The sequence below is a fragment of the Acomys minous genome, assembly GCF_964271855.1.
Source record: "Acomys minous genome assembly, chromosome: 16".
NCBI lineage: Eukaryota > Metazoa > Chordata > Mammalia > Rodentia > Muridae > Acomys > Acomys minous.
Window position 1 is genome coordinate 24,504,068 of NC_140498.1, and position 17,070 is coordinate 24,521,137.

Sequence of the window (17,070 nt, forward strand, 5' to 3'; positions counted from 1 at the left end):
GGGGGCCAAATGCCTCCTCTGTCATCTTATCTCCTAGGGAACGGGTATCCTGCTACAGTCAGGCCAGTCAGGTCGTGACTAGTCACACTTCTAAAGAATGCTGCTGGCATGATCACCTGTGGTCATGAGTAAGTGTGGTACGTCCTTCTGACCCACTCTCCAAACTGCCACCTTCCATACAGAGAGATAAGCAAGACAGCCAGGCAATGGGTTCCAGACTCTGGGAAAGATGAGGCCAGGACCAAACCCCCAGGACCCTGGCAACATGTCACTCAAGCTCTCATCCTTTCAAGCACTCTCAAACCATAGGCGTTCTTGGCTCCGCCTCTGGCACCATGAGTGGCAGGCAAGGCTTCTCTCCTGGGTCACTCAACCTCCCCCCCCCACTGTCCTCGCAGGATGCCCACCCAGGGTTTGTCCTTTAGTAAGAGCCCATGACCCCATCCCTCACTGACCTCATCCCAGTACCAGGACAACTGCCAACTTCCTGGCTGCCTCCTGGCTGACACAGCAGCAGCCACCTGGCCTATGGTGAGACACCTAAGGCGTTCCCTTAACAGCTAGGATAGAGGGCAAAGAGCAGGGATTGCAGTCACTTCCCTACTCCACACAGGAAAGAGCAGAGACCAGGGCATTGTGGGCATCCGGTTCCCAGGCTATTTTCTCCATCCTAGCTGACCACCACCCTAGTTTCAAAGCTGGTCACACAATGAGATGGGCTGTAAACCAGCTGGTGGTGATCCTGTGTGCACCAGTATTTCACCCTGTAGATGGAAAGTCTTCCACAGGAATCTGTGAAAACCTGAACCCAGAGCAACAAGGTGTAGTTGGCTTGGTGTGGTTTGAACAAGACCTTGGCCAATGAGGTCAGTAATCAGCCAGAACTTGGCAGCAGGAAGGATAATAATTATCATAGTGGCTATAATTTATTGAGCTTTTCTACGGACCACGCACCAAGCTGAGAGCTGTTTTATTTCTCATATCCACTTCTCTGGTCCTTACAGATATTTTTCCTGTGGTACAAATGGGAAAAGGTAGGTTCAAAATTAACTGACCAGCCTCGATTCACACCGAGTAGTAAAGAGTTAAAACAGGGGTGAACCTCAGCATTCTGGTTCCACACCCCACAACCTTAACCTTGACCTTTTACTGTCTTTCATAATGACCCCGGACAATGGTTCAGAAAGAAATGGCCCATGCGCATAAGGCTATAGTTGACGGTGCCAGTGACTCTCTAAAGTGAGACCAGCCAGGATGCAACTGGCCTGTCTGTGGAATCCCAGTTCCCTGGGAAATGACAGAGCAGGCGTCCACCCTCCCTCATCCTCAGACACTGTTTGCTGACAGCCAGCTAACCACATGCCACATAAGATTGCAGATGTGGCTGTCTTTTCATTTCCACATCACACTGTAAGGCTGGCAGAGCCAGAGCTCACATTTATTAATGCAGAAACTGAGGCTCAGAGGCTAAAATCAGAAGCTTTCGCCTAGGGCAAAGGATTTCACGGACATGCTCTGTCCCCGTGGGCTCTCTGCAGTTCCGTCTATTGGTGAGCTCTAAGCCTGTGCTCAGAGAACCCAGGAGAAGCAGAGCTTCCAAGTTGTCCACTGATCTGCAGAAGGTTCCCAGGCTATCCCAGGAGACTCGGGAACTGCAGGACCATGTGTCTATACTAAGTCTCAGGCAGTGTCCTGCAGAGCCAGGAGGCCATGTTCTTGACTGTGTTTCCATGGCAACTTGAGCAATTGTCTCAAGTTGGGCAGTCTGAAAAATTCAAGCTTCTGCTATCTCTTCCAGCAGTAGGACTTGGGTCCCTTCCTTCTTCCTCACCTTCTACTATGGTCCTTGGAGACTCGCCCCGTCCCAGGGAGCAGAGACCAGGGACCCTCCTCTGGGATTACTTGGAGATGGAAAAGAGGTGGCACAAACCTAGCACTTTACAGTGGCTTTGTTGGTGGGGACTTTCTGAGAATGAGGTTCTGAGGGCTCTCCCTTGCCACCACCTGCAAGTCACCTTGATGCCTTTCCCTGCACAGTCACCCATCATTTATCCTAAAAGCCTCCGCTCATTCAATTTGCTAAATGTTAGCTCTGGCAGAGGCAGAGATCAGAGGTGGTGACAGAGGACCCGGGAGGCAACGGGCCAGGATGCGACTCTCCAACCTATCCCTCATCATTAAGAGAACAAGAAAAATAAATCATAAAATAAGAACATATAGAGGAATCCAGGCAGGCCAGCCAGCCAGCCGGGAAGCCAGAGGTTTGTTCACGCTTAACCCACAAATGACTGAAGGACTCAGTCAAATGCGTCCTTCAAGACTTGATAAAGGTGCTGCCCCCAGGGAATCTGTCCATTAAAGGCACAGCTGCCCATCCACCTCTCCTACACCAGGAGAGACCCCCAAGAAGTAGGAGCCCTGGCTTCCTTCTCCCTACCACTCGCCCGACCTGTGCCCAGAGAATTTGCAAGGCAGTGCAGAAAGTAGGAAGGCATATGGCAACGCCTTCCTGCTGGGACCGAGCACAGGCAGAGAGCACAGGCTCAAGAAGGAGACATTCGGGATTAGAATCCTGGCTCTGCTGTCCCCTGACACCACTCTCTCACAGAGCAGCCATGTTAATAGTCTAAAGCACGGATCTCAACCAGTGAGTCACGACCGCCTTGCGACTTCATATCAGATATTTACATTATGATTCATAACTGTGGTAAAATTACAGTTAGAAAATAGCAAGGAAACTGTATAAAAAAGCAACTGTATTAAAGGGCCATAGCATTAGGGAAATTGAGAACCAGCCCAGAGTGGGGAGGGTGATGGCCTACGCCTTTAATCCCAGCACTTGGGAGGCAGAAACAGGTGGCTCTCTGTGAGTTCGAGGCCAGCCTGGTCTACAAAGTGAGTCCAGGATAGCCACAGCTACACAGAGAAATCCTGTCTCAAAAAAAAAAAAAAAACAAAAAAAACAAATAAACAAACAACAAGAAAGGAAGGTTGAGAAGCACTGCTCTAAAGTAACTAGACAATGCTCACTGACAGCCAGGGAACATTCTCCAGCAAAGCTAGCAGTCATGGAAGCATACTGGACAAGTAACGTACAAAGCACTTTGTTGGGGAACCATTCAGCAGAGTGCCAGCCATGTGACAGGGCTGTTCTAGCTCTTGGGGATACAATGACCCAATCAAAGAACTTACAGTCAGGAAGGTAGAGCAAATCCCCTAATGTGAGTGCCAACCTCCCCTTGCCCCAATATATCCCATCTTATAGGGCAGAAAACTGAGATTTCAGGAGAGTATCAGCACCAGTTGGGGCCAGTAAAATGACCAAGCAGGTGAAGGCTTTGGACACACAGTCCTGGGTTCGATCCTTGGAACCCATGTTAAGCTAGAAGGAGAGAACAGACTACATAGAGTTGTCCTGTGACCATAACATGCTCACTGTGGCACACATGCCTTTCCCTACAGTCATACACACACACTATATAATGCATACAACACATATACAATAATGATGAATAAAGTCTTTTTTTAAGGACTGTGTTAGTTGGCAGGTTGTGTGTGCGTGTAGGGAGCATATTGTCCATTTTGATTTTTTTTTTTTAAGAATAGGCTTCTCAAGAGTTGGTTGCTTACCAAGTAAATGAGGGTGGCTGACTAGCAAGCCCCAGAGATCCTCCTGTCTGTCTCTCAAGGGATTATAAACCTGCACCATCATGCCCAGCTGCTAGAAGAGTGCATCCTAGGGCCTGAACTCAGATCTTTGCACTTGGGTAATAAATAATTTAACAACCAAGCAATCTCCCTGGCCCCAGTTGCCAGCTTGGAAACCACAAATGGTCTGCCTCTAGAATCTAAACTTGTCGAAGCGCAATGGCCCTGCCTGCCATCCGATGGCTTACTCCACACAGGACCTGAAAGTTGGGACTTATTATGAAGCATCCAGAAGGAAAGTATAGCTTTCAGGGGAGGATCACCTGCCCCGCCCCCACCTCCACCCCAGACTCTGTTTCTTCTTCCCATTCAGCTCCTTCTTGTAGCCCAGGGCTTCATAAGCTAAAGGATCCTTTTCACAATCAGTCTACTCAGGTTTTAGATGAGTAGAAATCTTAGCGTGGGTGGAGGGGAACTCGCTTCAAGAGTCACTATGTGAGTTAACACAATTCCAGAGGCAGATTCCAGGTTGTTAATTTCCAGAGTCATGATTCTGGAGCCAGCATCTCACCAGCCCCACTACTCACAACCTCCCCGCAAGCACTTAGCTTATAGATCTGGGACTGAGTAAGGCCCAGGGGAAAGCCAGTTGGGCCAAGACAAGGACAAAACCAAGTACGGAGAAGCACAGAGGTCACACCACCAGGAAGTGTAGAGTCGGAGCACAAATTCAGGGCCCCAGAATGGCAGTTCTAAACCCATCCCAGTCCATGGTGTGCACATTTGGACACATTCTCCAGTGCTCAATCTCAGATTCTCTCCCAGGAACAAAGGATCAGAGGCCAGGAGCCAGTCCATTAATAAAGGCAGAATGGCTGTGAGAGGCCCAGATTTTGAGAGAGAGAAAACTGCTGTGACGGAATGCTGATCCATCAAGTAGATCAGTAAGGGTTATTTATTGTATCTCATTGAGAGATCGTCTCTATAATTCAATTCATAGGCCTTAGTAGCTAAGTGTTTAAGGACCCATTAAAGTAATTTGTCAGATTCCTGTGCACCTAAGACTTAGTCCTAAGTTGGAAACACATCATAAAACGGACCTGTGTGCATGGAATGACATCACATCTCAATTACGTGTACCACAACAGTGACCCAGATGAGAGGTGGGTTTGGGTGGAACCATAGTGGGGGACAGAGAACCTTCACTACTTTTTAGCTTACCTTTCTGTATGGCTTGGATGCTTAACTCTAAAACTGTATCAGCTACATAATGACAATTTTCTTTTCTTTCTTTTTTTTTTTATAAAGATTTATTTATTATGTATACAGTGTTTTGCCTGCATGTACGCCTGCATGCCAGAAGAGGCCATCAGATCTCATTATAAATGGTTGGGAGCCACCATATGGTTGCTGGGAATTGAACTCAGGACCTTTGGAAGAGCAGGCAGTGCTCTTAACCTCTGAGCCATCTCTCCAGCCCGCACAAAGACAATTTTCAATAAGCGTTGTCTTAAGAATTAAAAACAGGGGTCTTCTTTAATGATAAACTGATCTGTAGAGTCCAGGGAAAGAAGAGACCCTCAGACCACCTAGCACAGTGGTTCTCAACCCCCTTTGTGTGTGTGTGTGTGTCAGAAGGGAGGGGGGCTGTCAAACAGCCCATTCACAGGAGTCACCTAAGACCATTGGAGAAACAGATATTTACATTATGATTTGTAAAAGTAGCAAAACTACAGTTATGAAATAGCAAGAAAATAATTTTATGGTTTGGGATCACCACAACACGAGGAACTGTATTAAAGGGTCACAGCCTTAGGAGAGTTGAGAACCACTGGTCTAGAGGCTCTCCTGACTCCTTTTATGATCAGCCTGAAGAGGCCCCCTCGCATAAATCCTATCCATTTTCTCCAAGCACAGGAGTACCTCACCAGGAGAGATGAACGGTTGCCATGGAGACCTTCCATGGAAATATGAGGCTTCAGGGGCCTCAGGAAGCTATTTTGTGTTTGAACACAGTTGTCATTCCTGCCTCTGCTCCAGGGACCCAAATGCAGCCGTCTTGCACACACGTCTCCAGCTCTTAAATCAGCCTGGCCATAGCCTTGGTTTCTTAGCATGTGGAGGGAGGAGAGGGCTGGGAAAGGAAGCCATGTGGTCATCAGCAGATGGAAGCATGCAGAACAGAAACACATGGGCAGCTTGGTGAGCTTCCCCCAGTGGCCTGACCGCTGGAATGATTTACAAGAGGCCAAGCCAAGTGTTTCCCACTGCTTCGCATCCAGAAGGGACAAAAGAGGAGGCAGAGAGAAGCAGGTCACACCTGCTTGTTCCCTTTCCTCCTTCCTGGGACAGCTGTTTGTTTACTTGTGGCCACAGGTGGCAGTGGCTGAGCCTATACACAGCACAGAGAAGCCAGTTGCCTTGGCTGGAGGAGGCCACTTGAGTGGAGGATATGAGGCCTCTGTTAATCACCTCTCAGCCCAAACTGATTTCCTGCCTAATTCCCTTAGGCAACTCGCCACATAATCTTTCAGGGCTATGAACCAACTCATAAACAGACGTGCAGCCAGTAGGGCCCTCAGTTATATTTGAGGCAGTGGTAAGCTAGTTAAGTCTGAAAGGGAACAACTCTCGTGTGCTGGTAGAGTGCTGCAGAAATAATGAAACACTTAAAACAGTTCTATACCATATCTGTTCTTGATGCCCCTGCTAAGATGAGGATCCAAAAATTACAATGCTTGTTAGCTTCCACCAGTGTAGGGCATAGGCAGACAGCAGACACCCAGTTGGTAAATGAGAGAAGCAGCTACTGGTTTTAAAAAGGGAAAGAAACCACCTCCTACCAGCTCATGAGAGCCAATAGTGAACCTATATTCCTAACTCTGCCTTTGATAATACTGCGTGGGTAGCTTATCATTAGTAGTGGTGAGAGTCTTGTCCCCAGCATACAGTTGACTACCGCCAAGCAGAACTTTTGCTCTTATTTCTAGAGTCGGGCACCATCCTGAGCTCAGGCACCATTAGTACAATTTGTGTAGATAAGGGCCCAGAGCTGGCTCAGCAGTTAGGAACTTTCTGCCCTTGCATAGGACCCAGGTTTGGTTCCCAACATCCACATGGCGGCTCACAACCACATGTAACTCTATTTCCAGGGGATCTGATGCCTTCTTCCGGCTCCCTGCAGGCATGCGCCGTTCCTGCCTCAAACTCATGTGGTTTTGATTTAGAGACTGAAGGGGCACCCTTTCCCCAAGCATCGTCCTGTTGGAACTTCCCAGTTGATTTTCTGTCTTGAAAGTTATCCTCTCCTTTCTCTCCACATCTCTCTTCCCTAACTTCCCATGTCCTGCTACCCAATCCAAAAGCCCTTCTACCATAGAGTGAAGATGTAGGAGGAACGCTGAAACTCAGCTTGGAGTCTACTGGCAGGGCACTTGTGTTCTGTCTCTTGTTGCTTTGGGTTTCTCAGATCTCACAGACCCTGGAGAAACATGGCTACCCAACTCCTAGAGATGGCAAACATTTCGCCAGCTACTGTTGCCTTTCAGTACAAGCCAACCAATAGCTCAGGATCCAGCCACCAACTGTCTTGGCTTCTCCCACTCCTGGACCACTATCCACCTAGCCATGGTGATGAATACCCAGTGCTGTGTCCCAGTGCCTACTGAAGCCAGTCATACTAGCTACCCCCCAGACTGATCTTCAAACTCATCCACCCCCTCCCTGCACTAGCCCACACGCCCCCAGCTTCCTGTCTCTCCCTCACATTTCTGTGCTTTCCCACACTGCCCCTCATAGATTAGCACACTTCTTTTGACTATGACTTGTAGCCTGCCAGTTACATCTGACAGATAGCTCTTTATTAATGCTGATCTGTCAGTAATGGTTGTCTCTTGATTTGTTGGCCTCATTATCCCTAAATAATGTAACTCATATTTTGTTTGTTTGTTTTCAAGACAATATTTCTCTTTGTGTAGCCCAGGCTGTCCTACGACTCTATCTGTAGACCAGGATGGCCTCGACTCACAGAGCTCCACCTGCTTCTGCCTCCCAAGTACTGGGATTAAAGGCGTGCGCCACCAACGCCCGGCCAACAGCTCATATCTCAACACATGAAATTTGTCAGGAAAAGAAAATTCAAATCCAGTGTGTGTGTGTGGATTACTGGGCTTTCCCTGGTACCTCACAAGCTTGACTTCTCTCAGAATATAAACACATACCCAGTGGCTTCCTTTCTAAGGCCCTTGCCTTGGGTTAGCCCTGCTCATCTTCCGGGAGAGGGTACCGTTGTCACCAGCAGTTTCAGAGTCTCTTACCTGATTCCCCGGCAGGTGCTGAGCGTGACGCTGGACTCTTCTGCTTTCCTCACAGTCCCATGGTAAAAGCAGTGATCCTAGAAAACAAAAAGGAAGTGCTCATGTCAAACGGCACTGATAAGCATGGCAATGTTAAGGTCTTATTGAGTGACGACAGGTGACAGGTGACGGATGAGTTCTTCACCAATCCTGACCTTGCAGCATCTTACAAACCGCAAAACACTTCCAGGCTACCACTCTGTTTGGTTCTTATAGTAACCCACAACAGTGCAGGGCAGACATCACCAGTCATACTGAACAGAAGGTGTTGTTGCTCTTTGCCAAAGATCTTCCTGCTAGGTTGGAGAACCCAGGACTTTCAGATCCGACATGTCAGCCTCAGGAAACAATCTTCTGAAAGAGCTAATCTCTCACTGATATCACCTCTGCAAACTCCCTACAGCAGGTTGAAGAGTGTCCTCCTAAAATTCTTATGTCCACCCAGAAGCTCAGAATTTGAGTTCATTTGTAAACAGAGTTTTGATCATGTCATTAAATTAAGATAGGGTCACATAGATTAGAGTAGGTCATAAGTCAAATGCCCCATATACTTCCTGGATGAAAGGACATAAACACTATGAGGGGAGAAGCCACCTGAAGACAGAGAGAAAGACTGGAGTGATGTAACACAAGCCAGGAAGCACCAAAGAATTAGGAAAGGGAGGGAGGACTCTTCCCTGGAGGTCTTACAGAGTAGACGCCCTTCCAACACCTGGGTTGTGGGCTTTAGACTCTAAAATGGAGAGAGAATTATTAATTCCTGATTTAACCTCCAAGTCCACAGTGCTTTGGTAGGGTAGCCTCAAGATATAAACGTAGCTCAAGATATTCTTCCTTCCCTGAGGTCCTCTATACCTGGACTATACCTAGTCACAGTGCCTCAAAGGCGTCTGGTCCCCCAAACCCAGCTACAACCCTCCATCTTTATAAGTACCATGAAGCGCCACTTCTGGGCAAGGTTTCAGAGACTCAATGAGAAAATGGGCACAGACATCCAGTCCCTGGGGCTTATAGTCTTGTGAAAGCTAGTCATTGATAATTAGGAAGCTGCTGCGGTGGTTCAAATAAGAAATGACACCCACCCAACCTCAGGCCCAAGTATTTGAACACTTGGTGATCCTCAGTGATGCTACTTAGGTAGGCAGTACAGCCTTGATGGTGGAGTAGGTCACTGGAGGACGGGATTTGTGATTTTATAAGCTCACCCACGGTGTTTTATCCCACTAACAAAAAGCAATCAATGTAGAAGTCAAAGGAGCACAGCTACACATAAAAGTTCATAGTGCCAGGGAAGTGGTTCTTCACTAGGCTTATCATAGCAATTAGGAAACAAACACAGTGCTTCTGATAGTACCTATGTGCCCAGATAAACCATCGCTCTTTCCAAAACAGGTTAGCAATAATGATAAAATGTTTTTCCTAAAGAGGTCAGAATTGGTGCCTTGGCCAGAACAGAGAACAGGTAAACCTGAAAGTAAAGTCAGCCTCTCCCTTCTTCCCCCCTCCCTCTCTCCCTCCTTCCCTCCCTTTTTCCCTTCCTTTCTCCTTCCCTCCTTCCCTCCCTTCCTTCCTTTCCTTCTTTTTGTTTTTTTGAGAGAGGGTCTCTCTGTGTAATCACTCTGGTTGTCCTGGACTCACTCTGTAGACCAGGCCGGCCTTGAACTCACAGAGATCCACCTGCCTCTGCCTCTGGAGTACTAGAATCAAAAGCATGCGCCACCAGGCCCAGCCCTAATGTCAGTGTCTTTAACTGACTTCCCAAACACCCTGAGACTGAGCAGCAATCACAAATGCTCAGGCTTTCCCTACATGACACACAGCCTAACAGTCCTGCCTCCAGACGGTACTGTTTCCAGTTGTTCCCTTGTGTGTGTGGGATCTAGAAGGCAAATCCATGTGACTGAGTCCACTTCCCTCCCAGCTCTAGTCCTGAAGACAGCCTAGGAATTATTTTGTCTCCCCCACCCCCCAGAGCTGAGGACCGAACCCAGGGCCTTGCGCTTGCTAGGCAAGCACTCTACCACTGAGTTAAATTCCCCAACCCCCACCCCAAGCCTGAGAATTAAATGGAGGCATTTTGGCATAGCCAGGCCAGCCTTAAAGCCAGGCTCCCACATCTGCCAGCAGGGTAAATGATTTCTCTGCCTTTCCACATCTTTAGCCTCCTACCTCAGAGTGGCCATGAAAGTCCTGTACACAAAGGAGCTAGCTAGACTGTCCTCAAGCCCAGAATGATAGACAAGAAACCTCAGTGGCCATGTTTTCATTAAATTCTTTCACTAACAATAAAACATGGCCTTGGGGGACCCAAAAGCCCACCAAAAGGGCTGACCCAAATCCACCTGCTCTGCATCCTATTTATCTGAGCCTTACAGCTGTGATAGGAAGCCCAAGCAACGCCCCATTCAACCTGGGCTACTTCTCTGGACCACAGGTGCCCTTTCATGTACCAAAGATCTGTTGGCCAGCAGCGCTGGGCATCTACCCATTCACTCGGACACAGGCATGAAGAGGGACGGCAGCAGCCTCCTCTTGGCATCAAAGTCTCCTGGACTTTAAACAAGTCAGACTTTGAGCTTCATGTGAGCACAAAGGAAAACCACTGGGATAGGAGGTCATTCCCTGGCAACTAGGAAGACAGGTGACATACACAGTCCGACTTCTAGCCAAGGGCCGTTACTGCTTTCCAGCATACCTAGGAAGGCAGGCAATGTATGTACAGCCCAGCCTCTAGCCAAGGGGCCCACTGCTTTCAAAGGCCAGCCTGTCATGTGGCTTCCCCATCTGTCCCTGGGCCAGAGGAACTCGAGGCAGATCATCAACAATCAAGTTCTGACCCTGGTCCTTAGAACTCGGCAGAGCACTGACAATGAGTGAGGCCAGTTCTCCCTGGGCGAGGGGCCAAGCCTTCATAAGGAGAGCAGGGCTCATAGACAGTGGAATGACAGAGAGTCAAGCATTGAGAAGTGTATAGGTCAAGCCAGGTGTGGTGGTGCACATCTTTAATCCCAGCATTCAGGAGGCAGAGGAAGGCTGATCGCTGTGAGTTCAAGGCTAGCCTGGTCTATAAAGTGAGTCCAGGACAGCCAAGGCTACACAGAGAGACCCTGTCTCAAAAAAACCAAAGAGAGAGGTGGGGGTGGGGTAGATCAAACAGTTTAAAAATGTTAGTTCCTTCGCAAGCAGCACGAAGTTAGACCCAGAAGTGGCTAGGAAGACACCTCACACCTCTTTGGCTCTCTGGCTGATGGCCACAGTGTGCACACCCCGTGCTCTCAGCAATGGCATGCTCTACAACTGTCACATGCTCTATAATTTACAGAGGCCACTAGCATGTGTGACCAGGGTACCTACCACTTACTCTTAGTAACTAGGAGCCAGTAGGCTCTTACTAGTTTTTACTTTAATCCTGGCCACAGCCCTATGAGGCAGTTATGACTCCCAGGTTACAAGGGAAACCAAAGGTTAGTTGAAAGGATCTCAGCTTTTGGGCTAAGATCGGATGTAAAGAGCATTAGTGACACAGTGAAGCGAAGACGTGTAGCCCAGCAACTTGGCCCTGTATCCCATCTTTTTTTATTCCTAACCAAGGCAGATAGGTACTTGACTGAATTCTCTTTTACCCTCTAGCAACCAAGGGGACAAGCTCTAGGCTGAGCCTTGCCACTTAAGCAGAGCCAGGTTACTTTCCCCCTTTTCAATCCTCTCATCTGTAAAGCATGGGGTTAGAAATGGAATTTAGAAATCCCCATGAAAGCCAGTGGACCATCTTACCCTTCCACAGCACTGAGTCAGTGATCAGCATATCTAACTTTTGAGATTAAAAAGAAAGAAAGAAAGAAAGAAAGAAAGAAAGAAAGAAAGAATGTAGTATGGTCCAAAGGGTTGATTAAGGCCACACAGCCCGTGAGAGCCAAGACCGCAGCCCTGGCTTCAGATCCCAAACCCTGTAAGTCTTGCTGTTGGAACATACTCCGAGACCTGTTCTCCTAGTAACTTGACCTAGATTAGAGCTGTCACCTACAGGCCTGGCTAACAAATCTTGATGAGAGTCCCAGAACGCCTGCTAAGTTTAAAGGCAGGGTAGAGTCCTCAGCATTTAGGCCAAGGGCAGCTACGGGTTGTTCCAGTCCCATTTTCTCCTTGATTTCTTAGTTTCCAAATGAGAAGGCTGACTGGGAGGCCCCCTGGGCCTGGGTGGGGACTTTGCAAGAATCCAGCAGTGGTGGAGGGAAGAAAACAATGCTCTTGGCCCATGGCTCAGTAAGGATGTGCTTCAGCCAGCAAGGCCTTCAGGAAGGAGGGGGATCCAGGAGGCCAAGAGACATCGTCTTCCACAGTTCTTCTCTGAAAGACCCTTAACACATCTCTGCTTGGTGCATAGTGCTTGGTGCACAGCTTAGAGCACAAAGAAAAAGTCAGGATCAGCCATGAAGTCATGGCATTCCGCAGTGTTTCCGGCTGAGGAGGCCACCCCGGAGGCTTTCACAGCAGGAAGCATGAGGTCATAGTAAACTTGTGCACTGAGACCCATTCTTGAGTTGTGGGTATGGCGGCGGGAGGGGCTGAGCACGGAGGAGGCTGATTTGGTGAAACTGTGATGGCCCTGGGCCTTCTCTACATGGCACTTACCCAGCCCCCAGCCCATACCCGTTCCTATTCCCAAGCAGATGTCTGCAGAAGGGAGAAGCCTGAAACAAGGGGCTTTGAGGAGATGTGGGTCGGAGCTGGACAGTTTCCATGACCCAGCCCAGTTAGCCCGCTGCTGTCCCCGGCCACACTTCCAACTTCTTTCCCACCCAGGAAAGCCCGACAGAGCATCCTCGACTCCCTCCAGCTACCCAGCTACTCCGCTGTAGACCTCTTGAGAGCAGTGGTATTTCCTAATGCTGCGACCCTTTAATACAATTCCTCCACGTCGTGGGGACCCCAACCATAGAATTTATTTTCATTGCTACTTCATGACTGCAATTTTGCTACTCTCATAAATCATAATGTAAATATCTCTGAAGATAAGGGTTTGCCAAAGGGGTTGCCGCCCACAGGTTGAAAAGCCACTGTCTAAAGATGAATGCAAAATTAAAAGACTCATCCTTTCCCAATTCCAGCCTGCTAGTAACTGACAGTGGCTATCTTATTAGATATTAGCAGACAGGCAGAGATATCTGAAGCATGGGTTACGTGGTGATCTAATCCACGGGTCCTCCTAGAGGAACCTCTCCAGTTCTCCCCCGCGTCATACATCAGATTTCTTGCCTCTTAGAAGCGCAAACACAATGTAGTTCGTGCGCGCCCCCGTCCTATCCCGTCTCACGAGCCCAGGCTCAGAGGTCTCGGTCTGGTACAGGGTTTCTCCACTGAGGCACTTCTGGCTCAACTAGGTCTGGATAAGTCTATTGTGAGGTTGTGCCCTGTGTACTATAGGATGCTTTCACAGCATCCCTGGCCTCTGCCCATGAGATGCTAGCAGCATGCGACAAGCAGTGTTGCCTCCAAACATGTCCAAGCACACCCTGCAGGCAAAAAAAGAATCACTCCATCTGCTTCAGATCCGCCGCTCTGCGCCTGTGACTCCTAACTGAACTCACTGTGGGAAGGGCCAACAAATCCTGCCACAGGTAGGACTTACTCCCTTAAATGTCCACCAGTAGGATATGGTGAAATAAATTAAGATGTAAAACTATTTTCAAAATGATAACACTTTGATGATGTGTAAAACTTTCCTACTAAAAATAACTCTGAAGGGGAAATAAGCCAGCAATAAGACAAGAGGAAAAAATTTAAAAGGTTGATGGAGCATGGAGGTGGAGGCACACACCTTTAATCCCAGCACTCAGGAGCCAGAGGCAGGCCAATCTTGAGTTCAAGACCAGCCTGGTCTACAGAGCAAGTTCCAGAACAGCCAGGGCTGCACAGAGAAACCCTGTCTCGAAAAACCAAAACCAACAAACAAAACAACAGCAACAAAGCCCAGTTGCATTAAAAAGATATAATGTTAATACAAATGTGTGTACGCAGTGATTAAAACCTTATATTTAAAAAATATATATTTGAGCCGGGCATGGTGACGCATGCCTTTAATCTCAGCACTCGGGAGGCATAGGCAGGCAAATTTCTAAGTCTGAGGTAGCCTGGTCTACAAAGGGAGTCCAGGACAGCCAGGGCTGTTACACAGAGAAACCCTGTGTCAAAAAACCATAACTAACTAACTAACTAACTAACTAAATAAATAAATAAATAACTTTATCACCATCTAATTGGGCAAGATGACAGGATGATGAGCAAATTATTCCTTTTAAAGATTTTTAATATATGGGTAGTTAACATAGGCCTAATCATATGTGCACTTGCTAATGATTTACACAGATTTTAACCAAGGCTATTTACCCTTATCCTCAAACATTCCATGTCTGTTTGCTTCGCCATTTTCACTAGCAAAGAACAGGGGACAGCCATGAGACAACAGAGTTTTCTTCTGCTTTGGGTTCTAGGTCTTCAGTCAGGGGAAGCAAGCCCTTCAGAGAAGGGGCCACCTCAACCACATATTTATTTCCACCCAGCCAGGGCAGCTGATGTGGGACATGTATCTATGTGACTCACCTCAGATTTCAGCGTGGTGGTCTGAGGGCTGCCACTTGCATTGTAGTAGGTTTCTGTGTAGGCCGGAGCAAAGAGGTGCCTGAAAAATAAAATAAGAGCAGACATTTGCACCTTTATTGATAGATTCTATCTGCCAGGAGATGGTGGCCAGTGACTGTAACTGAGCCAGGAGATGCTACCCTGATTAGAAGAAACTGGTGGTCGCTAGGGAACAAAGGAACAGGAAGAAAACCAGGAAGAAGCTTGTCATTGATCACTCCAACCAGATAGATGGAGTTGATGATACCAAATCAATTATCTTGATTTTTTTTTTCTGGGTCCTGAGAAAATGTACATGCAAACACATTTCACACTATCTCAGGGTCTGGGGACCCTATTGAGAAATTCAACTGATCCTTCCAGTGTTGTATATACTGACTTTTTAGCATGGGCACCTCAATTTTTCTTTAGGAGAATAACCTCTGCTGAACGTTTTTGGTAGGGTTGTCAATCAAGGGGTCCCACCTGGCCCTGGCCTATGCTGTAGGCAAAGCCAATGGAGTGACATTGCAAGGGTCTGGACAGATGACAGGAATATTCGTTGTTCACAGAGCTGCTGATGCCAGCGCTTAGCCTTTCTGTGGGTCACATCTCCTGAGACCCCACAGTTCTCTTTGTCATCATCCCAACAAATTCCCTTTCTCTTTTCTAAATGTAGATATTGTTTTCTCTCTCGTCACAGGCCCTTTGAAGCTGAGATTAAGGATCCCCCACCAAAAGCTAGGAGATACAGGACAAGGTTCCTAGGATTTCTCTAAAATGAAAATAGAAAAATGAAAAATGAAAGAACTGAACAGCTGTTTCAACTAACAGAACCGATCCCCAGAAAGGCAAGGTCAGGGAGCAAAGTTATTTCTGAGTTTCAATGGAACAAAACATCAGAAATTCAGATTCTGTCTGGCAGAAAGAAATGCATATTTATATGTAAGCGTGAAAAACTAAAGAGGAATTAGTTGCGGGTATTTCAGAAATATATGTATTCTCAAGCCCATTTTAATGAAAAAAACTGAGTGATGTGCCCCAAGTCCATGCATTGAAAACAACTGGCAAGGCAGGAGTCCACTGTAAGTGGCAATGTTCCCAGAGGAAGGCAGATGTTCCCAAGACAGGTTACATACTGCTGCAATTAAAAAAGACAGAAAACAAAAAACACAACAAAACAAAACAAAAAACTTATCAAATACTCATTTTGAAAACAGCAAACCTAACTCAAAACTGTATTTTTAGAAGAAAAACAGGCTGAGGGTAAAAGGACTATCAAAGGAGTCTGGAGAGGCACTAGGTTTTGGAAGAGGTGACACATCCCAGAGGAAGAGACATGGATCCAAAGTCCAGGCTGGACTCTTCCCATCCCAGGATGCTGTCAGGCAGCAGATGCCTCAAGAATTAAGTTCAGTCTTGAGGAGAAACAGAGAAACCCAGGAGGGATGTGTAAAGCCAGAAAAATGCAAAGTCCAGCTGGCCCAGAGAAGCACTCAGCTACATGGAAACTTTGGGTCAGCTGCTAACTTGCAGAAGGCATCTCCAAACCCATTTCCCTTCGGATCCAGAGATTCCAAGGAGTCATTCATAAGTTTGAAGGGATTCAACAGGAAATCTCACGAGGGCACAGGCCCCACAGCTATGTGTGCTTGTGTCTTCCAGCACTTGCAAGCTTACTAAATACAAGATATAGTTAATTATAGATGGAGTTAGTGAGTAAGTCAGCATACCAGGGGCTTGAGGCATGGTCTGGGACAAACGCTTTGATTCCAGCTCTGACCAGCCACTACTAGCTGGTGTGGGACCCTGGCATCAAGGTCAAAGTCTGGCATTTCTAGATAGCCTCTGAGCTCAGTACAAGATGATGACTCCCTTTCTCAGCTGGGTTCCCTCTCTGCCTGATCTGGGGAACCTCAGATCCTCTAAGGAGTGCCATATAACTCTCAGGGAGATTACAAGGCCAACCCTTTCCCAGTGCACCAGAGCATGCTAATGAGCTATCTTGGTGTCCAATGACTTTGGACCAAACCTGCAGTTCTTTCCCCGCACCTAATGGATAATTAAATACTGATTCCCCCCCCCCCCTTATGATAGGGCTGTGTTGTTACGTGTAAATAAAGTATCCCCAGCATCTCTACATCAGACACATTCACAGTCAAAACCCATCCCATTGGCCAAAGTTTTTTAAGTCCCTGGTTTCACAAAATAAACACGTAGCATGCTACCATCACATTTTCACCATGATCAGCTAAGAGTTGTCATTTATTCTGGGTAAGGAACACTCCCCTCCTCCCTCAAGAATTCACTGCTGGACCCTCAGGGCTTGACTGCTGCTTGGTCAGTCAGCCAGATGCTGCGGGCTACCTTAAGCTTCCTCCATTCATCGGTGTGTCAGCACAGATCCTTGCTGCCTTCTTTCCACTGCCCACTGTTGAGCTGTCTGTGG

General features: G+C 47.5%; 1 protein-coding gene across 1 annotated transcript in view; it reads right to left on the bottom strand.

The window, feature by feature from the left end:
* Positions 1-17,070, bottom strand: part of ADAM19 (ADAM metallopeptidase domain 19) — an 89,212-nt gene that overhangs the window by 35,923 nt on the left and 36,219 nt on the right. Inside the window, exons 4-5 of the mRNA XM_084761905.1 lie at positions 14,604-14,682; positions 7,965-8,041 (exon numbers count right to left, since the gene is read on the bottom strand). Of these exons, the coding sequence (XP_084618031.1) occupies positions 7,965-8,041; positions 14,604-14,682 (156 nt within the window). The remainder of the gene's footprint in view (positions 1-7,964; positions 8,042-14,603; positions 14,683-17,070) is intronic.